At 44.5% G+C, this 15911-nt stretch overlaps 1 protein-coding gene across 6 annotated transcripts in view; it reads left to right on the forward strand.

Annotated features, from left to right (window-relative positions):
* The window catches only part of RNFT2 (ring finger protein, transmembrane 2), a 43035-nt gene extending 32492 nt beyond the window's left edge, over positions 1-10543 (forward strand). For 5 of the 6 annotated variants that reach the window (XM_048821058.2, XM_048821062.2, XM_048821059.2 and 2 more), the window contains 3 exons: positions 4022-4087; positions 5281-5382; positions 6225-6856. In XM_048821058.2, the coding sequence (XP_048677015.1) occupies positions 4022-4087; positions 5281-5382; positions 6225-6359 (303 nt within the window). In that variant the 3' untranslated portion in view covers positions 6360-6856. Of the gene's footprint in view, positions 1-4021; positions 4088-5280; positions 5383-6224; positions 6857-9537 lie in introns of those variants that run through there. The other variant, XM_048821060.2, reaches the window with a different exon arrangement.
* Positions 10544-15911: the final 5368 nt, after the last annotated feature.

A 15911-nucleotide genomic window follows, 5' to 3' on the forward strand; every position in this document is an offset into this window, starting at 1 on the left:
CAGAGGAAAGATTGCAGCCAGCTCCGGGTTTCCCCATCAATCCCTGCTCCTCCTGTGAGGCAGAATAAAAGTATAGTGTAATCAACAGTACTGAATACAGAAGGGTCTAGTGCAATGGTTCTCAACCTATTTACCATTGTGGGTGCCCTATGCAGCCCTCTCTGTGTTATGTGGACTGCATCTTGTATGGCCCTGAGGATGTCACATGGGCTGCAGCTGTGTACTGATTGGGCCCGCAGGTTGAGAACCTCTGGTCTAGTAATAGGAGAATAAGTCTTTTCTGCTGCCCCCATGTGGACAAAATGAGTAGTGCCATTTCCATTCAGTGTCCTTGCCTGAAACCGGGCTGATTAGAGATCCAGGGGCTGAGTGGTGGACAGATGTAATTGAAGACTGCTCTTGGCATGCTTTCCATTAGTTTGCTCAAGAAAGGCAGGCTGAATGCTTAGCTTACAGCCTTCTCTAAACTAAAAAGGTGCATCACTGATTAAGTTAAAACAGTGTAAGCCTCTTATGTGGACACTCTTAAACCAAAATCAGTCTGTCCACATAAGGGGGCTGGACCAATTTAACTGGAATTAGTTTTTAAACAGATTTTCTTAAGTCAGTGCAAGTTGCTCAGCTAGATATGGCCTAAGTCTGTAAAGTCCAGAGATAGCTGCTTCTTTGTAATATATTTGTATTGCCTAGAGAGCTCCATTTGTTCTAGGTATTGTACAGACATTAATGAGGGACAGTCCCTGGTCTAAAGAGATTACAAGACAAATGGAGAGAGGGGAAACTGAGGCACAGAGCGCTGAAGTGATTTGCTCAAGGTCATAGCAGGTCAATGGCAGAACCAGGAATAGAACCAGGACTCCTGAGTCCCAGTGCAGTGCCTATCCACTGGCACACACTGCCTGCCTGTGCTCTCCACTGTGCTTTTGGAGGACTGAACTGTTTCATGTTTTAGGGTGGTAGGAAGCTTCCCTACACAAAAGTGGGATTGAGTGTAAGCTTCCAGGAGGGGACCTAAGCGATCTTCTGTGTCCTTCCTGCACCATGTGGGGCATGGCTTTGAGTCACGCAGTGACTCTGATTTCCTGTAGTGTTTTAGGTGTCTCTTGTTGTGTAAATGGGCAGCGCCTGGGAAAGGGGAAGGGATGTTTCCAGTCTTGGGCTCCTCATATGGCTCCTGTTGTCTGGAGAGAGCATCCCAGGTTCAGGTCATTCTTCTTTATGGAATAGGCTGACATTTCTCCACAGGGTGAGGTGCTGACTTCTGAGGTAGCTGGATGGCAAGTTGGATTGATGAAGCCATTGATTGTCCTGAAAAGTTCTCCTATTTTGTGATTTAGAAGCTGCAGTATCGAAGGAGAATAACGATCTACTGCCCTCCACTGTGGCTCAGGAGTAGCATTGCAGGGCTCCCTTCTGTTGAAGTCTCTCTGCATATGTTGTTAGCGTGCAAGTTTCTTTCCTTCCTGCTTTATTCAAGGACCTTGTTGATATACAAGGGCTCTGTGGTGGGAGGAGAGACATCAGTGCACATACTTCAGAAGAGCACCTTTGTAGCAGATCAGGACCTTGCCCCCCTGCCACTAAAGCTGCCCTTCTTTGGCATCTTTTGTGAATTCTTCGCTTGCATAATTCTGACTGCCAATTCTGCCCTGTCCTGCTCATGACACTGCCAACGCATGGCTCATAACCAACAGCAGAGGTCAGGAATGGGAGGGAACTACCCGGCCGCTTCTGCTGTAAGCAAATATCTGCTACCTTTAACCATGAAACACCTGTTTTAATCCTAAATTCCTGCCTGCAACCAAGGCCTCTAGCCTACAGCCTAGTGTTGGGAAAAGCCAAAGAGGTTGGCAAAACGTGGCCTGATTCTCCTCTCATTCTGCGCTGAAGTAAGTTGGGAGTAACTCTGTTGAAGTCAGTAGAGTTAAACCAGTGTAAGTGGGAAGATAATACAACCCAGTGGCTGAGAGTCCGGAATCATTTATGGTGCCCCTAGTGTCTGTCAGCCATACCCCAAATCCTGGACAATCAGGCTAGGGATTTCAGCTCCCCTTTCACTGGAGACACTGTGTGAGAGATGTGGACTGGGAGAGGGAATAGGCTGGTATACATTTCCAATACAGTGCATGGAATATTAGATGCTCGGATCCCATTTACAGTCACAGGAGTTGCAAGTCTAATTCTTTGCCCGACACACTGAAAATATACCCCTAGGAGTCCACATTAGCAAAGCCACAAACCACATTAGAAAAACCACAAAAGCCTATTTGGTGCTCAGACCTTCTGTGCTCTTGGCAGAAATCCAGGGCTTAGCTTGGACTGTATCACCTCTCCAAGGCAAAAGGGCAGGCTCGAGTTATAGGGAGGTTGTGTAGAGCAGCTGGCAGTGGTCACCTCAATGCCTATGGCTGACTTACGTGTAAACACAGGGATTGTTGTTGGTGCGGGAATCCCAGCTGTTAATATGCATGCACGCCCATGTCTTAATGCCCTACCAGAGAGAGGAGTTCTGCCCAAAGTTCTATAGGCTTCACTTGCATAGGAGAGGAGAGGGGTTGGGAAAACAGTTTGGAAGGGCTGGCTCACCGGCCTACAGGCAGGAATTTGTATTGCCAAATCAGGGATCCTGATCTGAGCCCCATCCAGTCTCACTCTCCTTGGACCAGTGGAGGCTGAAGGTACTTGGTGTTGCTTTATGGCTGCCCTTCCAGCTCATTAAGGAGCAGCACTGGCTAGCTGTGAACAGAGGTGAAGCAATTCCTCGGCCAGAAAGATGGTGGCTGCAATTTAGATTTCAGTGGGTGGCAAGGGAAACACACGTTGTAGGGAGGATGCTAGAAGAGACTGTGGGGCCCCAGCAGAGATACAAATAAGCCCCAGAGAGAGAGAATGGGGTTGCGTGAGAGAGAGCTGCTGCTACCTATCTAGGGATCATTAACTTTTAAAGATCCGTAACAGTCCGCAGCCTCAAGCCCTAGGAGCTGACTGGAAACATTATGGAAGGACCTTTGGAGCCCTTTTATCTGCTGACTGGAAGCATTACTGCTGCCTGCATTTTATTCCACATCTATTGCATGGTGATCTCACAGGCATTCTCTGCAGAGAGCCCACTTAGTCACACTAACCAAAAAGAAAAAAAAACCCTCACACAAAAAAATCCAGTGTTTCTGATGTGTGTGCATATCCTGTAAGTCTAATGCAGTTCTTCATATTAGGTCTTTTCCTTGCCCTCCCACTCGCTTCGTATCCAGACAAGCTAGAGATGGAAAAGTCCTGTTATGCCATGCAGCCCCACTCCCTGCTAATGCAGAGCTGTTCCCTATGGGGCCTTTTCTCACATCTTGTCTAGTCTAGTTTGCAGTATGGCTTTCTCTATTTGTCTTGGGAGATTGTCCCACAGGCTGAGAGATTAAACTCTCCGAAATGTATCCCTGATGCTCTGTCAGACTTTTCCCTTTCTTACCTCTACCCTCACTGCTATTTTTATGCAAAATAATTTCTCGGCCTCCTTGAGATATGTAGACAGGTGTCGTGTCCCTCACCACACACACTCACTCACCTTTTGTCACACTTAGCCATGCTGTATGTATTTAGATCCTTTAATCTTTTCTCAGAAATCAGGCCCCGCCCCCATTTTTGTTGATCCTCTCTGAACTCCTCCCAATTTATAATGAAGAGTCCAGAAATGTTCCATGTTCCACCATGTTCCAGATGTGGTCACATCAGAGGTGTCGAGAAAGTGAGAGAGACTATTTTGTCCCCCTTCCTCTAACGTGAAGTCTCTGGGTATGCAGCTTAAAGTTATAGTCCTTTTTATTTACCATATTGCAGTGACCGCTCATGTCTGTTTCTCTGCTCTTTGTCGCCCCTAAGTCTCTTTGGGTATTACTGCTTCCCAGGCTCTTTCTTTCCTGTGAGTATTGGTTTGGAGAAAAAGACCCTAGATGCTCTCCAAGTTACAGGACTCTACGTCTGTTATAACCCTGTGAACAGTGTCTAAAGCTAAATGTTTCTATTGCAGACTTTTGACATCTGTGGCCGTGTGGGGAGTGTCCGGAAGGCACTGAAGGTCCTTTGCACCCCTCAGGTAAGTAGTCAATGTGTGTGGCCAGGTTGACGTGGGAAATGTTGCCACAAAGGAAAGGTTCAGTAAAGCATTGCACAGGGTGCCAGATCTATGGTACTTTTGAAAAAGACACCCACCACCCCATGGCTGTGACGGGTAGCCCTACCTAACTTTTGGGTGGGGAAGCAATTCCTGATGTCTTCCCTTTCCCAACAATGTTAATGAAACAGTGCATGGCGGGTCTATTGCAAGATGCTGCATCCCTTTTCTGGAAACAGATTGACAAGTATGTACGAGATGTGATGGTGAGAGGTGCTGAATAGTATTGTTTGATGCACTGAGTCTAATAAAACGGCGAGTTGCCGTTTGTGTGTGTGTCTGTGTGAGGCAGAGACTTTAAGACATCCCCTGATGTGCAGTTTTATTAAAATAAATACTACCGTATTCGCCCCAAACATGGCAACGTTCAGTAGTGTTATGGTGGTATTTACAGCCACTGCTGGAGAAAACTGTGGTTATTATCTTTTATAGTGGCTTTTCTGCCATGTGGAGTATAGATATGGGACCTAACACCATGGTACTTTCTCAGCACTTGGCATGGGCACTGTGTATGTTTGGAGACAGTGTGGCCCAATGGATAGGGGACTGGACTATGAGTTGGGACACTTGACTCTCTCATCATATGGTTTTGGGCAGGTCACTTCACCTCTCTAGGTTTCTGTTTCCCCATTCGCACAGTGCGGGTAATGACATAAACCCTCCTTTTTATAAAGAGCTTGGAGGTCTGTGGATGAAAAGTGTTTTGGGGGTTTTTTGGAGGTAACTTGTTGATAATAATACTTAGCACTTTCCAAGCACCTTCTATCAGTGCTTTGCAAACGATATTGAACTAATCCTTACAACACCCCACTGAGCTCAATAAATATCATTATCCTTATTCCACAGCTGTAGACTCTGTGGCACAGAGGGGTGAAGTGACTTACCCAACATCCTGCAACAAAGTCACTGTGAAAGCGGGGACTAGGACCCTCATCTCCAGACTCCCAAGTTCTGTGTATCCGCCACAGTGCAGCGATGTAACTTAGTTTCCAGTGGGCTCTTGTAAGTGTAGAAAAGCTGGGCATGAAAAGAAGCATCTGTGTGCGTGTACAAGAACAAACCAGGCAATCTAAATCCTTTTGCAATGAGAGGTTTTTCTTCCCTCTCCCTAACAGACCTATGGAGTCCGTGCAACCAGCCAGCAGTGCAGTGAGGCTGGAGACATCTGTGCTATTTGCCAAGTGGAGTTCAGGGAACCTTTGATCCTTATGTGCCAGGTAAGAACACCAAACTTGACAAACCCGTTGTGGGATCAAACTTAGCCTTGTCACTTCTAAACATAGCATAGAAATAGACATAGTATCTCTGTCTAGTGCCCAGTGGACATCTGTCCAAGCACCCAACATAGCATAGACATAGATACTCCCCTGCAGAGCCTAGATTATAACCAAGATCCCCAAGTCTCTCCATTCTTCTACTGTCAGCAAACATCTGTGAAACTTGCAGGCACTGTGTGTCTCATCCTTCTCTAGTGCTGGTCCACACAGAGGGTCAACAGACCTGGGCTAGAAATAGCTGTGTGGACAGCGCTTGGAAGTTGCAGCTCAGGCTTTGAAGCCAACCGCCGTCCGTAGGCTTCAAAGCCCGAGCTCTGGCTGAAGCTGCAACTTCAAAGTGCTGCCCACACGGCTGTTTTTAGAGCCCTAGCACGAGCCTTGCTGTGACTCACTCCAAAATGTTGCCTAGACATACCCCTAGGTTTGGAGAGCCTGGCCCGCACCTGGAATTGCACTTTGAAGAGAAGAGATAGCTAGGGCAGAGCACAGAGCCCTGCTGTTATGCACCCAGAGAGACATCCCGCACTGAACTATAGTTTGGACAGGTGTGTTTCCATTTCTTCATTAAGAGATGCCGATGTCTGAGTTATTACCTGTGTGGGGCTAGTGTGCTCATGTTTGGGTTTATTGTTCATGCAGATGGGTGAGTGAGATCCTACAGGTTGCTCCCTCCTTCTGAACTTGCATTGCTTCCTGTACCAAAGCTTTTCTGTTGCATCCGGGCACTGGGTGACGGGGTTGTTCCCCTCCCCTCAGCCTGACGAGTCCCTTTTTCTCCACAGCATGTGTTTTGTGAAGAGTGCCTCTGCCTGTGGTTTGACAGGGAGAAGACCTGTCCCCTTTGTCGCTCCATCGCGGTGGAGACTCTGCGCTGTTGGAAAGATGGTACCACCTCAGCTCACTTCCAGGTTTATTAACCACAACACATACCACCATCAGGATGACATGTGAGCAGACAGAAGAAAAAGCTGGGAAACTCCTTGCTTCCAAGTATTTAGTGGGTTGTTGTCCCGGTCTTTCACGCAGCTCTCTCTCTCCATCCAACCAGGGGAGCAGGTTGGCATGTTGTTACGTCTGTAGCAGGGAGCAGAGTCCGTTAGCATGAAGAGTTCTCTAAGGAGAGGGAAGGGGAGTGGGTTTTCAACTCTTCAGAGTCAGAATCCATCCCTGCCACTCTTCACTGCTAACTTGGGGCCGAGGTCCTTGCTGTCTACAGCACAAATTACCCCAGGCTAGCCCCTCTTTGTCTGTTATCTGAGTGTACATAAATGTCTTGTTTGTAGGGAAAACATGATGAGAGTTTCCCATTGTATGTGTGTAGTCCATAATATTGGAGGAAAGCTTTCCTCAACTGACTCATGAGAGGACAGCAGACTGGAGTTATGTCATTAAACAGCCTCCTGACTCCCCAGAATCTGTCGTCATAAAGTTACATGGCCACTATTATATTACCTGGGGAAACACTCCTTCAGTACCACTGGTTCAGAGGTTCATTTAGGGTTTTGGGAGAGGCCGGTGGCCGATAGCCCTGTTGTTGTCATTGATACCCTAAAACATGTGGGTTGCCATCTTGATCTTTCTGAAACCTCAAGAGAAATAGGAGAGGGCCATACTAAAGAGACCACGAGGGGGTGGCATTTTCTCAGTTTTGGAATGTTCCATCTTTAATGTTTGTGGTCAGATTACCTGCTTCCTCTGCAAGTGGGAGAGCATGGCGAGATGGGGAGAGATTAAAGCCAGGTCTGAATTTTACTACAAAAGCTCAAGTGCTAATTGAAGGCCATGTCCGGAGGTGGCTTTCTCAAACACAGCCCACAAACTCTATAGAGTTAATTAAAAAAAAAAAAAAAAGCACCTCGTGCTGTTTCCTGGGGATTGGCTTTATTTAAAAAACAAAATGGCAATCCAATAACATATAGTTTAGCTCAGAACTTTCTTCCTAGGCTTGGCTGTTACGAAGGCTCCTCTTTCGGGGCTGCTCAGCCCACACTTGATCCTCTCTCTGTAGGGAGTCAGCAAAATCCACCTCATTGTTTCCTAGCAGGATTGATGCCTGCTAACAGGGTGGAGCGTTGCATGCAAATGCTACCAGTCTGTACAGGCATAAAGAATTTGGAGTCTTTCGAGCTTCATTTGAGATGTCCAAAGACAGTCCTGTAGCTCATCTTAAGATTTCTCCTAGATGTAGGGTATATATCTGGATGTGGCCAGCCTGCATGCAAACAGACAATATTTCTAAATTCCCTATCACAGTGACAACTCCTCTAATAAAAGCAATTAGTGGCCCCCTCCTTCTATGAGGGCTGTGTGAAATAGATGCAGGGTGCATTTTACTTGAGAGTTTGTTCATTATGAGGACCCTGCAGTCAGGTTCCACCATCCAGGGTAGACTGGGACAAACTTTCTCTATTGATAAACCACATCTCACCTAAACAAGCAAATGCCTCAGCTTCAGAAAAAGCTTTTTAAGGACAGTGGCTTGTACCCTTAATAGGCAAATGAACAGACTATGTGCTGGAGTAGCATGAGTCTGTATTCTGCTGTCACAGTGTCTGTCGAGAATCTTACGCTGGCACTAGGATGCAAATGGATTTGATGTTTGTTCACTGTGTCTCAAGCTGGAGCTTTCTCTTTCACTAGACAATTTACTTTTTGCTGAACGCACAGAGAAATGGCTTGATTAAGCAATCATGGCATCTTCCATGCTCATTACTGTGGAAATGGCCGTAAGGTTACAATCCCACTTGACTGGATAATCAAGCAGGAAGAACTGTATCTCAGGGAAACAGGGCTGCACGTATGTATTGGTTGCTTTCCTCCCCTCCTACTGTAAAGCCTCCTTGGGGGAAAAATTAAAGCAAACAGGAGCTAATGGCAACTGGGTTTTGTCTTAACTTTCCTTGGAAAAAAATAGGACAAAGGAGAAATGATGCAGGCAGAATCTGAATCAAACCTGAATTAAGAGAGAGCTGGGATGAAGGGAGAGGAGTATAGGCTTTGCCCCACAAAATGCGGTGAGGTGCCTTTGTTAAAAGCCTCTTTAGAAAAGCATGGACTAAGCCAAACAGTCCTCTAGTTGTCTCCAAAGGAAAGGTCCCTTAGATTCTGTAAGAAACAGGAGAGATTTCCAACTGGCATAAAATTTTGACATGTGTATCATAGCCTGGGTGAACTTTTATCTGGGTCGAATGGCAAATGGCTGACTCTGCAAGGAAACACAGGTGAATGTAGTATGAATGGGTTCGGCTTCAGTTCTCTTTGTGTAATACCATTGAGTGAAACTTATAGGTTAATATGTAGTTTCTGCTTTCTAGAGTCTCAAGGCTGTTCTGAAAACCTGGTTCCAGTTAGGAGTGACTCTTTGCTTGCCTTTAGGAACTACTGCAAAAATCTGTGTTGTGGGGAACGATAGTGAAGTGCATCAAAATGTTAATAGGAGAAAGATTAAAACTACTGATGGCATTTGACATTCTGATTATAAATAAGATTTTTTTTGTTTAGTGTTTCCTCCCCTGCCATCAATAGGTGCAAGATATATCTGTTATTGGTCTTTTCTCTTCTCTTCCCTTTTTTCCCCCCTGACTATTGTCTTCCAGCTGCGAACATGAGAGTGAATTAGCATCTTAATAGTAACTTGATAGGATTAAAACATTCCACTACTGCCAAAACACTCCAGAAAAGCCTAACACAAGGCTTGATACTACTGCTCACTGGGGGGAATCTCTCCGTTTGGTTGATTTCAGAGGAACAGCCGTGTTAGTCTGTATTCGCAAAAAGAAAAGGAGTACTTGTGGCACCTTAGAGACTAACCAATTTATTTGAGCATGAGCTTTCGTGAGCTACAGCTCACTTCATACACCTGCCATAACACTCTAATTTGCTGGGAGATGTGAGCGCCTTTTCTCCATCTCTGTGCCTCCTCAAAGTGCCCTATTGACTCTTGTTTCTCCCCTCTGTTCCAGGCCTGTATTCTAGCTTCAGAGACATGTGCATGGTTCTCCTATGTTCTATTTCAGTACATTAGGCCATGATATGTGATCAGACCGCCCTGAGGGAGCGAGCCATGCTAAGCTTCCAGTGTCTCTATAATTACAGAAGCACATGAGGGTTTTGGTCTGACGCTCCTGGAGCCTGAAATGGAGACTCCCTTTCGCTACAGAGCAGGTGCAGAGCTAGCCGTAGCAGAGTAACTCTCTTCATGCTGATTGCTGCCAATGGACTTCAGTCCTGATGTGGAAGAGCCATGTCTGGAGGTGAGAGACTAGCTCAGTCTCCTTGGACCTTCCTCCTCCCTCCTGAGATTGTTTAGTGCCACGTATAGTGGTGTTTTTGTACTGTGGGCACTTGTTGCACATGAAGGGCAGAGGTCAACTCAGTTCACATATTCCACCAAACAGCTGTGGGTCAAATACTTTTTTTTTTTTTTTGGTCATTATCAACGTGTGCTGGGCAGCACAGAGGTAATGGGCTCTATAGTCTATTAGCAATTCCTTGAGCTGCCCTGTCTCATATTAGTTGTGGTGATTCTTATTCATGGGGCAAAAGAGTCTTCGCCTCTTCTCAGACATGGCATTTAGCCTTCCAGAAGGTAACACAGGGCCGACGCCTACTCTAGTGAACGTCAATGGCAAAACTTTGATCGACTTCAGTAGGAGCAGGTGCAAGGTTGGGGAAAGAATTCATAGTAAATGATCTTCTCTATTTTGGAGAGAAAATAAAAAGTAAGACCTTTTCTTCCCAGTGAACAATTGATTTTTTTAATAAAGTCATTACAAATATGTACAAAGAGTCTCCAGCATATGAAATTCCTTTTACAAAAGAGGGAAAGAAGCCATGTCCATCTATACACAAGAGCCAGAACTAACTCATTGCATCTGCAGTAAGCACATGCCTTGCCTTAGCTTTGGTGTGGGAAGGAACTTGCACGGTTACTCTGTAGGGTCTTTCCTGTACCCAGTCGATTTGATGCATTTCACGTTTTTTAATCTGTTCGCGGAGTGTGACTGGGAGCAAACTGGAAAACTCTCAAATGTATTCACTCTTTGAAATTCCGGGTGAATTTCTTCAGCAAATAAACCGTGGTCTTCAGATTGATCTTAAAGAGTGTTATGAATATGATTGCAAATTAAGTCAGGGGACATAGTTTCTGCTCTCTGACCGAATGGCAATAATGATATAATATGGCCTGAAATACTGAGAGTCCCTTATACAGTTTGAAATCTACTTTTGGTGAATATTCGAACCTTAAGCTGAAAACTAACTTTTCACAAATATTCGCAGGCCGGTAAAACACAGGTGCTCAAATACCTGCGCTGACGGTGTACGGACATGGTTATATCAAAAGCCGCTTTTGCATTTGAGTGAACAGCGACAGAAAAAAAATGCTGTTGTGTGCTGAGCGCTAATAAATGGCACCAACCTCTTATATTACGGATACACTAACTCCACAGTTTGTAGTAGAGCTCCCAGCTCTGTCCCACAGCTAGTCGTGGGAGATGCTGTTCCTTAGAAGACCTGAGGGTGGAAAGGACTTTGGACTAGGTGGCGGTGGTGATCATTGCAAAGGCAAAGGGAGCATTATTCAAACCAGCAGGAGAGAGGTTAACCATGATGACAAGGGAAGTGCCTCATGCTGGATGCAGAAACATGCTCTGTGTGATGAGAAAAGAGGGCTCTGGAATACGGGGTTGTAAATTCAATCCAGAACAGACTGGGGAAGGGGAATAGACAGCACATGAGGATTCCTCCCCTCCCTTTAGAGTACCTGATATCCTGGCATTCTTTTGAGAAGGTGAAGTCATTGGGAATCATTAAGAAAGGGATAGATAATAAGACAGAAAATACTGTATTGCCTCTATAAAAAGAAAAGGAGGACTTGTGGCACCTTAGAGACTAACCAATTTATTTGAGCATAAGCTTTCGTGAACTACAGCTCACTTCATCGGATGCATACTGTGGAAAGTATAGAAGATCTTTTTATACACACAAAGGATGAAAAAATGGGTGTTTACCACTACAAAAGGTTTTCTCTCCCCCCATCCCACTCTCCTGCTGGTAATAGCTTACTCTGGTTGCCTCTATATAAATCACTGGTACCCCCACATCTTGAATACTGTGTGCAGAAGTTGTCACCCCATCTCAAAAAAAAAGATATATTGGACTTGGAAAAGGTTCAGAAAAGGGCAACAAAAATTATTAGGTGTATCAAACGGCTGCCGTATGGGGAAAGATTAATAAGACTGGGACTTTTCAGCTTGGAAAAGAGACGACTAAGGGTGGGGGTTATAATAGAGGTCTATAAAATCATGACTGGTGTAGAGAAAGTAAATAAGGAAGTGTTATTCACTCCTTCTCATAACACAAGAACTAGGGGCCACCCAATGAAATTAATAGGCAGCAGGTTTAAAACAAACGAAAGGAAGTATATTTTCACCCAATGCACAGTCAACCTGTGGAACTCCTTGCCAGAGGATGTTGTGAAGGTCAAGACTATAACAGGGTTCGAAAAAGAACTAGCTAAATTAATGGAGGATAGGTCCATCAATGGCTATTAGCCAGGATGGGCAGGGATGGTGTCCCTAGCCTCTGTTTGCCAGAAGTTGGGAAAGGGCGACAGGGGATGGATCACTTGATTATTACCTGTTCTGTTCATTCCCTCTGGAGCATTGGGCATTGGCCACTGTCAGAAGACAGGATACTGGGCTAGATGGACCTTTGGTCTGACCCAGTATGGCCGCTCTTATGTTCTTAAGTCACCCATTGTTCATGCTTTAAGTGGGTTTTGACTTTGATTAACATGGTCTTAATCAATCATGCCAGTGTTTTCAAAGCTTCTGTCCCATGAGATGAACAAGATGAACCACATACAGCAGCTTGTATAGATGAGGCTGAACCACAAAGTTTGCCTCCAGAATTAAACTTGTCCAAAACTTAGAGGGATGTGAATGTGGGAACATGTTACAGAGGTAGGGTCTAGCTGTGAAGTGTGGCTCTGTATCCAAAATGCCACAAGGTTTGGTGAGTTTGGATCCACGGTTTTGGTTTGGAGCTCTCCCTAGTTCTGTTACAGTTAACAAGTGGGCTTTAGCCCACGAAAGCTTATGCTCAAATAAATTTGTTAGTCTCTAAGGTGCCACATGTCCTCCTTGTTCTTTCTGCTATCTTCTCTAAGCTGTTCATAAAGAAATCTGGAAATAAATAAAATTGGGTCTGGCAACATGAGACCGGGTCCCATTATCAACACACTTTTTCTACAAGGGAAATTGGCTTCTCAAGAGAAGGGTTTCCTGCTGCCTCACTTTTCTGTTCTCCACCAGCTCCCACAGGGAGATGCTTCTTTCTCTATCTCCTAGGTTTCTGGTGTGAGGAATATGGCTGTAGCAGCCCTTAGTCAAGTGTTTGCGAAAGAACAGAGAAAGTGCCTATCTCTAAGGCCCACTCTACACAATGAAGGGATACCCACTTAACTAAATCTGTTTCTAAACAATTTAGTTAAATACCTGCTGCCCTCTTTCTGGAAACTCTAAAATTGACTTGAGGGTCTTGTCTCTATTTAGTTTAAGACAAGACCAAATTAAGTAACAACCAAATTAAGTTTTTTTAAACTGTTCGAAGGGAGCTGCGCTGATTTAACTACACTGATTTAGGGAAAGATTTAGTTAAATTGGTGCAATTTCAATGTGTACACAAGCAGTCAGTGGATCAGTTAAGCCTCATCAGCACAAAACTATGTATTTTGATGATTTCCTCTGCCTCCAAATGGTAACACTTGTTCTAGGACACAAAAATGTAGGCGAGCACAGATAGTCTTGTAATATAGAAGGGGTAGAATGGCTTCCACACCTTCCCTTTTAGCTGGTGAAAAGCATTCCAAGAAAGAGAGTAGAAATCTAGAAACACTAGATCAGATTCCACCCTGGGTATAACCCCACTGACTCCAAGTCAATGGACTTACACCAGGAATAAATTTGGCCTAGTGATGCGGGGGATGAGGAGGCAGTATTATCCTATTCTTAGCTGCATTTCTAATTTGAAATGTGAAGTTCCAATAAGCCATGGGATCTATCTCATGCAAGTGCTGCTTTAAAAATTAATAAAGACTTTCTTCACAGTCACATTATGCAGCATTCCATACAGACTATGATCTCATAACCTTCTTCCCTGGCTTGCACACACACTGTCTGCTGAAACCTAAGATGAGGCCTTTTTTTCATTTAGAGAGCACTCCCGCTCTTCACAGAGGCTCCTCTGCAGAGCTAATCAAAATCAATGGCTTCTTGGGTGCTGCAAAAAGGAGAGGAGGGGGGAGGGACCGTGCAGGCTTCCTTTACATTCGGAAAGTACAACCCCACCACCACCATCTTGCACAGTCCTTGTAATGAACAAGAACAATGGTGGGGAGTATACAACATGTATTAGTTTCCAAATACAAATATCAACTGGAGTTGAATCTGGTTTTTTTTTTTAAAAAAGCATAAAAACACTCCTTGTCAAAAAATGGAGGCATTCAAGTATAGTCATTTATACCTGAAAATGTAAGGCTTAGACAAATACATACCCTCTAGTAAATCACTGAATTTATCTACAGAGAATGTTGGCTGTAAAGCTTCTGCCAAGAGACTTCTCTAGCAAAGTTTCCTTGACTCAGCTGTTAGATTAAGTCTTCGTAAACCTAACATTCCATTCACACAAAACATCTGATTTAAGCCTACAAAAGCCAGGCAAGTCAGAGTTAAAGAAGAATTCCCATGCCAAATTCTGTTCTCATGTAAACCTGTGAAATGCTTTTGATATGGTTGTAGCTTTCCTGGGCATAATGTGTCCTTTTGTATTCTTGACTGAGTTCTTGGAAACAGCTGAAGAGGTCTCTGTCCCTTTTCTCCCTATCCCCATCCTCGGCCCGGTCCTCCTCCAGAAAATCCTTCCTGGATTTTACATTGAGCCCTGTCTGTACTAAGGGACTTTGCAGGTTTAGTCAATGCTGTGTGCCTCATTGTTGAGTCTCATACCTTGATTGAAGTAGCTCCCACTGACCAGGGACACAACACTGAGAGCAGAGCCTATTCCTTGTGCCCTTAAACTGTCTCACTGTGTCACAGGATTGTGGCTTATCTGTGACTGATTTATGAAAGCCCTAGATGGGGCAAAAGCCACATAAGGTTTTGGAGCTGCAGACCGAGGTAGCCCATGGGTCATAATATAAATAGCAAATGATAATGCAAACTACACATGCTTCAAGGGAAGGGGACCAATTCCTCCCTCAGCTGGGAAGTTATTGACTGTTTAGAGGCAGGAAGCTGATCATTTAAAAAGGGGAGGACATTCCATGGGAGCGGAGGTCCCTGCCTGTCCTGTACAAATAAACATAAACCAGATAATTTGCCACATGAGGTGGCCTAGCCACCTCAGTACGGGATTCCTGTCTGTATAGGATATCATGCTAAAATATATAGAGGTACAATTTAATTTCCTTTATGATTTATTTTCATAAATGTATATGTTTCTCTTAAAGAATCAGCCTGATCCAGAGGAGGGCTGAGCACCCACAATGCTTGTTGAAATCAGCAGGCCTAAGGCTGCTCCCATTGAAGTCAACAGCAAAACTTCCATCTACTTCAGGAGGAGTGAGCTAGGGCCCAAGGGGAGCTAAAGGTGTTCAGCACCTCTCAGAATCATGCCCCAAATGTGGTATGGAAGAGACTGAGGTCCATTCGTAGCCATGTCCCATCCAAATCTCCTCAACAAGAGTGCCATTCTTCACTCACTGTGTGTCATAATTTGAGCTGGGAAAAAAATTATTCTTTACACCCTTTTCCCTGTTCATCAATTGTTCAAGAACCAGTAATTCCCACAGACACGTGTAGGTGTGCCTGAAAATTGATGAATGCTTGACGCACAGATTTCAGCCTAGAGACTGCATCGAAACTCTTCTCTGCAAGTATCCAAAATTCAAGCAGTTCTGATTGTATATAAAGGTCACATGGTATATTTCTGTTCTATGGTGGGATGAAAGTACAGGAAGATTTTCAAAGCCTCAAAGAGCAGGTATGTGCCCAATTCCCATTGAAAGTCAATGAAAGTTGGGCATCTGACATCCCTTTATGTCTTTTGAAAATCTCCCCCATAACTAGTAAAATCAATCTTTGGGTGCAAATACCCCAGTAACAAACTCACCAGTGACTTTCTGTGAGCATTCTGCAATATTTGTTCAATGTTCTGGTCTGGTGAGCATTTATTTGTTTGTAAATTTGAATACATTTCCATGCAAATATTTTTTGCCAGATCTAGTCTTGTTGCTGGTGCAGTGTGTGCTATTCACAACGGTAATACACAATGTTCTCTCATGTGAGTTTACATTCAGTGATATTTTGTGTGTTTGAGTCTTCTTTCTGCTGATCATCCAACACAACATCTCTGAAATAACAGAATGCACTTGTTTAATATGGATGTGTCGGACCCAGTCTTTTAAA

This window comes from Caretta caretta, chromosome 15 (assembly GCF_965140235.1).
Source record: "Caretta caretta isolate rCarCar2 chromosome 15, rCarCar1.hap1, whole genome shotgun sequence".
NCBI lineage: Eukaryota > Metazoa > Chordata > Testudines > Cheloniidae > Caretta > Caretta caretta.